The 9209-nt window shown below is 39.5% G+C and overlaps 1 protein-coding gene across 1 annotated transcript; it reads left to right on the top strand.

Moving 5' to 3' along the window:
* The first annotated feature begins 789 nt into the window (after positions 1–789).
* Positions 790–5509, top strand: LOC127510707 (tripartite motif-containing protein 16-like). Its single transcript, XM_051890646.1, has 6 exons — positions 790–1362; positions 1907–2002; positions 2097–2330; positions 3581–3740; positions 3868–3915; positions 4254–5509. Exons 1-6 carry the CDS (start codon positions 790–792, stop codon positions 4769–4771), a joined length of 1629 nt encoding a protein of 542 aa, XP_051746606.1. The 3' UTR covers positions 4772–5509.
* The last annotated feature ends 3700 nt before the right edge of the window (positions 5510–9209 follow it).

Raw genomic sequence — 9209 nt, 5'->3', positions numbered from 1 at the left:
AAACTTTCTCTAAAATGTATTTTATTTTAGATTTATTTTGATTTATTTATTCTAAAACATGGCAAAGATAGGCTACTGAATGACTTTTAACAATGTAATGTGACAGCACATCCATAGCCTTTGTACTTTTCACGTGGATGGGAATATGCACAGAAATGATATGCAGATGACATTATGTATGGTAAAACTATAGGCATTGTAAGCTCCATATGTGGAGGAGACGCACGTACACACAATCTTATGCTGACTGGGTTTTATAAAGAGAATTTTGCGCAGATTCTGTCATACGCATGGTTTTATAAGTCTGAAAGCTTTTGTGCATACGCAAAATCTAGCTTTTTTGCGTACACACACTTTTAGGATGAAATCTACGGAAAGTTTTATACATGAGGCCCCTGGAGTTTTCAGTTCTGCAGTACAGTGTTAGTAATTACAATGTAGTACTACTGCCTGACACTGGCATCTAGTGGATATTTTTTGTTCTATGACTTTTTACAGCAGGGTTCCTCATTCCTATTCCTGGACAGACACAACAGAGTTTATATCCAACTGTAATTGAATACACCATGATCAACTAATAAAGATCTTTGCATTAACAGCCAGGTGTGTGGGAGCAAGGTCAAAACTGAACTCTGCAGAAATGAGTCTCTTCAAGACCAGGAATGAGGAACAAGGCTTGCAGACAAACCTGTTTTACACAGAACACAGAACTAGGAAACAGGAATCATCTGTTCAAAGAAAGAGAATAAGTGTAGATGAGCTTTTGTGTCTCTGTATGTATGCAGTAAAATGGCAGAAGCCAGAATTTCTCAGGATGAGTTCATGTGTTCAGTGTGTCTGGATCTCCTGAAGGATCCAGTGACCACCCACTGTGGACATAGTTACTGTAAGAACTGTATTACAGACTACTGGAATCAGGAGGATCAGACGAGAGTCTACAGCTGCCCTCAGTGCAGACAGACCTTCAGTCCAAGACCTGCTTTAGCTAAAAACACCATTCTGGCTGAAATGGTGGAGAAACTGAAGAAGATTAAACTTCCTGCTGACTGTTACGCTGGAGCTGGAGATGTGCAGTGTGACGTCTGTACTGGAAGAAAACACAAAGCCGTCAAGTCCTGTCTGGTGTGTCTGAACTCTTACTGTCAGAATCACCTTGAACAACATGAGACCTTCTTTAAAGGAAAGAGACACAATCTGACTGAAGCCACTGGACGACTGCAGGAGATGATCTGCCTGAAACACGACAAGATCCTTGAGGTTTTCTGTTGCACTGACCAGAATTTTTTATGTGTGCTTTGTATGATGAATGAACATAAAAACCACGACACTGTATCAGTTGCAGCACAGAGGACAGAGAAACAGGTATGAACTATAAACTAGACAGTGATGAAATAATGATGACACTTTCATGTGTTTCACGCGTTTGTTGCAACCTTTATTAACAGGCAACACCATTCACACTGCACACTTCAGCAATGCTGCATAGCATAAGTGTAGCTGCAAGTAGAGTTTCAGTACTGAGCAGAAAATATGGGTCTTGTTGGGCTTGATGCAGGTTAGACACAGGGACACACGAGTTACTTTCTATTCATTAAGGGGCCATTTGGACACCATTTTTAACAAAAACGTTAAACTTTTTATGTGTTTTGGCCGTTCATTAACATTTCAAAGTGTTTCAAAGTAGGCTAAAAAAATTTGAAAACGATACTGCTATTGTCTCTATGTAAACTACAAAATCATTTTAACAATGTTGTTGTCTGTACACAAAAAATGCAAAGGAATAACATTTCCGTTTCAGACCAAATAAGTTACCTTTAAACCTCCCTACTTTTATTGGATGCATTCAGTTGTTCACAGGAAGATTTTTGGGTTATTTTTATGTGATGTTTACTGTTTTTTCCTCCAGAAACAGCTGAAGGAGACACAGAGGTCATTCCAGCAGAGAATCCAGCAGAGACAGAAAGACCTTCGGCAGCTGAGAGAGGCTGTGGAGTCTCATAAGGTGAGTCGAAGAGAAGTTTAAAAAGTCCCAGTCAGGACTCTCCTCTTTCAGTCCCACTGAAGCCACTGTGTGATTGTGATGTGTGTCCTAACAGCGCTCTGCACAGACAGCAGTGGAGGACAGTGAGAGGATCTTCACTGAGCTCATCCGCTCCATTGAGAGAAGCCGCTCTGAGGTCACACAGCGGATCAGAGATCAGGAAAAGACTGCAGTGAGTCGAGCTGAAGGACGACTGGAGCGACTGGAGCAGGAGATCAATGATCTGAGGAGGAGAGACGCTGAGCTGGAGCAGCTTTCACACACACAGGATCACATCCATTTCCTCAAGGTAACAGAGATCTAGGGTGCTTTCACACCTGCCTCAATTAGTTCGGTTGAATCGTACTAGAGTTTGTTGCCCTCCTTGGTGTGGTGCATTTGGGCAGGTGCGAATGCAGCAAACGCATTTGGGTGCACACCAAAAGCGGACCAAATAAGTGTACCCTGGCGTGCAGCTCTGATACTCTTGTTACCCTTCAGGATCATAGGTACCTGCACAGTGACATCAATAACGTGAGTACCAGGAAAGCAGAGATTGCCTACCTTACCTTTAGCTAAGCTAGTGTGGATGTGCCAGGCAATGTAGTCTCTGATGATCACGTCTCGTGAAAGGGGACGAAGTGGTTCCGGGTGAAAATCTTGAAGACCAGGGGCGGCGGAGGGGGAGAGGTCCTCGCCTGGTTTGCGCTTTCTGCTCCTGAAGCACCCAGGGTCCATGGTGTGTCAGCGCCACAATGAAGGAGACCTAGGATGAGTGCATCCTGGGTGCACAGGCCCTGTGCAGAAAAATACATGGAGTAGAGTTGGTAGGAGTATTGATATTGTGCCACAAACTTACCATAGACTTGAGAGTATCAGCCCGGGATGTTTCCAGCATGGTTCTCCACACTTGCAGCTGGGCCTGCTCTCCAGAAGGTTGTGGATCTACCTTTTACTTGACACAGTCAGCTAAGTTTATGGAGCTCTCTCCAGATGATCTAACCATCTGAATCAGGCATGTTAAATAAGGACCAGGACCAATCATCAGGACCTGGACTGAAAATCACTGATCTAAACTATCTTAATGCCTGTGTCTGAATAACAGTGTAGTTTTCATAATCTATCATGATATCTGTCATGATCTATGGTTTCAAAAGCAACACTAAGATAAAATAAAACTAGCACTGAAATGTAGCCTTGGTCAGATGCTAGAAGCAAGTAATTTCTAGTTTTAACAAATGTAGTCTCAGTGCTATGATGTGGCCTGAAATCTGAAAATTTGTTAATTTACTAGGGTCTAGTTGTTGGTTCTTAATAAGTGGCTTAATAACCACGAACTTTAAAGTTCTTGGGATGTGACCTACAGATAAGTTAATAATATTGAGAATGTCATCAATTGGCATGTATAATAATGAATATGAGAAGAATGTAGCTGATGCTGTGAAAGTTTTGGATGGAGTTACTAAAGATAAGTCAACAAGAGCCACACAAATCTCATAGCAGCGCAGGTTATTGGGTGTGGAGTTTGGAGATGATGCATTTTGATTTCTGTTTTTATAGAGTTTCCAGTCTCTCTCAGCTCCTCCTGAATCTGCAGATGTATCCAACAATCCCTTCAATTCTCTCTTCTCTTTTGATGGCGTGAGAGAATCTGTCTGTCAACTGAAAGACAAACTGGAGGATTTCTGCAGAGAGGAGCTCAAAAAGATCTCTGACAGAAGTAATGCCCTAGAGAGTCCTCCATCACCACATATCATGTAGAACATAACATTAAAATGTTTTAGGAATAGACACAGTGACCATTTTCTCTTATGACAATCACACTGTTCATGTCTGTTGATTTCCAGTCACATTCACCAACATTGTTCCCAGGATCAGGAACGACTTCCTACAATGTAAGTCACTAAGAAAACAAGCAGGAAAATACACTGAGTGTTCTTCCCGTAGAAGGTGAAGAAAAATATGATATAAGAGTTTAATAATTGATCATGTAAATGCACAGGATATCTGGTAAGCTGTAGTAAAACACTGCTGATACATTAAATGGTGCACTATGTAACTTTTTTGTGTTCAAATGTACATAATGAGCAAATACATCATGAATCTCCCAAACCATGTTTTTGTCTTATCATAAATCACTATGGTACGCTTATAATAAGTATTTATATTCTGACTATTTTAGACGTAAAACATATTCATAATTAATGATCCTGATGTGCTTTCTCTCCATCAGATTCCTATCAACTCACTCTGGATCCAAACACAGTGAATAAACGCCTCCGTCTGTCTGAGAGGAACAGAGTGATCACTTACACTAACACAGAGCAGTCGTATCCTGATCATCCAGACAGATTTGATGTGCATCATCAGGTGTTGTGTAGAGAGAGTGTGTGTGGACGCTGTTACTGGGAGATTGAGTGGAGTGGAAGGTGTGTGTTTATATCAGTGTCATATAAGAGCATCAGCAGAAAGGGTGAGGGTTATGAGTGTGTGTTTGGACGTAATGACCAGTCCTGGAGTTTGAACTGCTCTTCCTCCAGATACTCATTCAGACACAATAACATAGTAGCTGATCTCCCTGTAGCGTCTAGCTGTAGAATAGGAGTGTATGTGGATCACAGTGCAGGAACTCTGTCCTTCTACAGCATCTCTGAAGACACAATGAACCTCATCCACACAGTCCAGACCACATTCACTCAGCCACTCTATCCTGGCTTTTGGGTTTGTTCTGGATCAGTGAAACTGTTTTGATGTATCTGAATAGATTATATTGGTATTCTACAACATATAATACTTGAGCTGCATGATAGATCAGTGTAACGACTGGACCGATCAAATACACCATTGTTCCACTTAGTCTTCACAACCCCTCACCCAGGCAGACTCTGTGATGTCTGGTTTCTCTACTGAGAATTATCACCCCTTTTGCTTCACTCATACAGTTCAAAGACACTTGGGACAGTAATTGTTCCCAATGAGAGAACAGTACAGGCTACAAGAAACAGACATGCAGTCTCATAGAAATTGAATCATTTCCACTAATTCATTGACAAATCTATCTAATGAAGGAACATGCATTTCCCCAGTACATTTTGTGTATTACTACTGTTTGTATATTGTGTTTTTATATATTGTATAGTGTTATGCATGCCTGATGATAGAACTGCTAGATAATGTAGCCCCATCTAGATGGTGTCTCCTATCAAAATAATTGACGTTTAATGACTCACACTTTGGTGGACATCACCTTCTCATAGAATGCAGTGTGTGTTTTTTTTATTTATCAGAGTATAAATGGACACAAACTTCCAGCTTACTCCAATCAAATGAGTAAGCTTCCCAAACTGAGGGACTTTCCTCTTGAATTGCACTTTTCTCATTGGCCAAGCCAAAAGCCTCTATAGAACTTAAAGTTCATCATCAGTTCTTCATTCAGTGCAGAAGAAATTGATTACAACTTCATCACCGTCAGACCAAACCATCAAGAATTTCTCCCAAGACTGCATATCTGGACTCTCTTCAACAGCTAATGCAATTGCAAGTGTTGTACATTTGAACACTAAACAGCGATTTAATATCAAGTTGTGAAACACTTTGGTAACAAAGGTGCTTTATATTGAGAAAATTATGGTTCTTTCAGCTAGTTAAATTACTCTTTTCATAGCGTAATTCCTCTGTTATGCTACAGTGGGTGGTTTTCTGTTTTTCTTTTGTTGTTTGATTCATATTAACAGCATATACAGCAGTAGGTACTGTATATTACGCTGCTTTCACTTTAATACACAGATCTAACATGCGATTTCTTTACTTGCTGTTTACATTCACAGACATAACTGACCGTTTATGCGAACTTTGTATTGTAGGTGAACAAAATCAAACTAGAGAGTAATGAGTAACTGTCACGGTTAGGTCCAAGAAGAAGATGAGGAAGAAGGCTAGCATGTAAATTAGGGAACAATTATCGGCCAAAACTGGCATTTTCGGTTTTTGGCCAAAAGAGAAAGAGAAAAAAGGTCGAAAATATGCCGGCTGAGGTGGAGTGATGGGCTCGGAAGCTGGAGGCGGAGCCATAGGATCAATATGACTCAGACAGAGACTTTGGTTTTCGAGGTTTCTTGCTGTACCCCTGCAACATGGCAAGAATTGTCCAAAACTATTGCTCTTGTACAGTGGCAGACCATTAACATTCAGCTCTAATCTAAAGACATGTATATCTGGGACAAAAGACCACAGATTATTCAACGGTCTATAAAACAAGCTGAATATTCCAAAGTAGTAGCTGAGTACTTCTCATCTCATCAGAAATAAATTAATCAAAACCTGTCACGTGGGGTCTGATCACATTAAATTTATCGATCCTCACAAAACCCCTTTGTATCAAACAAATGGAACAGGAAACATTAATTAACGGACCTAAAAACACAACGAATCCACACAGACATCCCCTGATTAGGAACCCCTTTGAACCAGTCACTTGTGACTCAGTTTTCAACTCCTCTATTCTAATAGACTCAATCTCAAATCTCAAAAGGACAATCATTGAGAGATCATTTAAAAGAATTAACTATATTCAGTATAATACCTGCTATGATGTGATTACTAACATGTCTGTTCGATGCATTATATGTTTGTCTTCCTCAAATGCATTATTGTAACCATTGTTTTTATTAGGTCAGGTAAGTAATATGTGTGCAAGAGATGAGTTCAAATTGTAGGATTTATTATGCTCTATAATGTTTAGTTCATTAAACATTGAAATTCGGTATCAGGGAGACATTAGGAAACTTTATAAAGTTGCTAATAAAATCAGGAAAATGTTCCACGACCATCACATGATGCAATCAATGGACAAAGGAGAAAACCGTACAGGGCGTGTCTAAGCTCCGTAGCAGCGTTTCATTGGAGAGTCGCATCGGAGGATGGAGCCAACCTTCTCCTTTAAAACTATGCTGTCCAAACAGCTAGGAAGGAGCTGATACTTTTACCATGGCTGAACTTTACATCTAAGAGCCAAACTGATACTTTTACCGTGGCTCATTTTCCATCTAACAGTGTCGTGGCAGATTCGATGTCTCTTTGTCCCTTCAGTTCTGGTCTCGAAGAAAAACTCGAAGTTCCAGGTCTCAGAAGTATTTAACTTTATTGTCAAGCAACAAAGTGAGATGCCAGCTCCACATCTGAATCTCTCTTAGCTGGGGCACAGTTTTTATACATTTTTCTTATCTCTTAAAACACACCAAAGTAATATCATTGGATGGTAATATCCACCCTTACATTTTCCCATATTCTGACTTACAGGTGCTCTCCCCCCACTCATCTTTCCCATGTACTCCCCGACCTTTCTACCATAGTCATTTCACTAATATGATTGCAGGTGTTGCTTATGTAAGAGATAATTTTCTTAGTAAGGGTGACCAACTTCTAGCTACTGTACATCTTTTGACTTCATTTCTCATGGGCCTTCTGCCAATTTGATGGTCAACCGTTTTCCCATGGGCCAAATGAAACATTGTATCAAACCAGTCAATACACCCCAGAGGCAAGAAGCCTTCATATGACGCACTTAACAATGGTCTTATTCATTTCACAGCCCCCTGTTGTCTGGTGGAAAATTACCAACAAAATATGTGTTAAATATTAATTCTGAATCATTTACAGTTGATTCGATTCTTATTCCCTATAATTCAATTACCCCTTTAGTTATAATTAATTTAGTTAATTCTTACAGTTGTCTGTTGTTTTATTTTTAAGTAATGTTCATTCATCTTTTGGCATAGAGGGATGGTGAACTTGTAGAATGCAGAGCAGGGCATATAATGCAATCAGGAAAATGCCAATGCCCAGTCAGTGAAAGAACTCCTCAAATCATCAATAGTGTCAGTGCAGGCATCACTATGATACGTTTCTTCCTCATCAGACGCAAACCTATCGTTTGGAATCTGCTCATTCCCTCCATCACTTCTGCACTTCAACTCCTCCTAAAACCATGTGGAAGTTCCATTATTAAAGCCTTCCTCATAATTTATTTCAAACTCTTCCGTGTCCCACTCATTTTTTTACATCCATATTTGACCAAAAAATTGTTCCCCAGGTTGGCAACCATTGTTTTAGACCACACTGAAATTCCAAGTGATATATTTCATTTCATTTCAGTGTTGTTTTCAATTAGACAGTATTCTGTCTAATGTCTAATATATTTTGCTTCTATCCAATGTTTGTTGAACTTTGACCTGCGAATTCATATCACGTGAAAACGTGTGACCAATAGAAGATTGACATGCCACAGTAAACTTTAAATCTGCAGGATTGCAACATTCCAGTATAGTGGAGTAGATTTCATATTTTTACATTTTTTATATATTATATGCGTTCTCCATAGAAATTTCTCATGCTCAAATTCTAGTGTGAGCACGGCTTTAATTTGGTTAAAAAGTTCTTCAAATCTCTAAACTAAATTACATCTATTAATTATCAAGTAATTACGACTATCATTTATTTCTGAGAAGTTAAATAAGAAGTTAAAAACTGATAAAACTGCATTTCTCAACTGAACATACCATGCAACATGACAGTCATGGTACAATGATAATGTTACGTTTCGACAGCACAGAGTGCAACAAAAAACACCCATCTGGTTGCATATTTTCAGTATCTTTAGATCATGTATATCGTAACTTCACTTGCTTGGATCAGTCGTTGACAGAAGTCTTTAGCTGGAATAGGCGGTGATTCCAATAGAACGTGAACCTTATACACCAAACAGAGAAGCTGTTTTTACCTTGGAAATTGCTTCAAAACAATCAGCGATCACCTAGTCTTGCGTAGCCAGACCTTCAGACTGATGGCAGAAGGTCTGGACTCTATCACAGCTTTCCAAGGACCGTCCAAGAGGACGTTTGACTGACGTAATGCAACCAATAATGGTTCATTTTGTTCCGCATCATGTTTATGACCCTGCAATAACAGACCGGCGTAATTCTAGAAATAATTAATTTAAGAACGTTGTGCAAGTATAAACACACTGGTTTGTAATGCAAATAGTTTTACAGTTTACTGCACTTTGTTATTTCTCTATTTACAAATGGCAGCTAATGAATCGGAAGTCTCACACATTTACAGAACATAGCTTATATCTGCATTGCAAAATAAGGTGGATAGGCCTACACAACATTGTGTTCTCTTCTACATT

This window comes from Ctenopharyngodon idella, chromosome 4 (genome assembly GCF_019924925.1).
Source record: "Ctenopharyngodon idella isolate HZGC_01 chromosome 4, HZGC01, whole genome shotgun sequence".
NCBI lineage: Eukaryota > Metazoa > Chordata > Actinopteri > Cypriniformes > Xenocyprididae > Ctenopharyngodon > Ctenopharyngodon idella.
The sequence above is the reverse complement of the archived record's forward strand: the minus strand, read 5'-3'. Positions and strand labels throughout refer to the sequence as shown.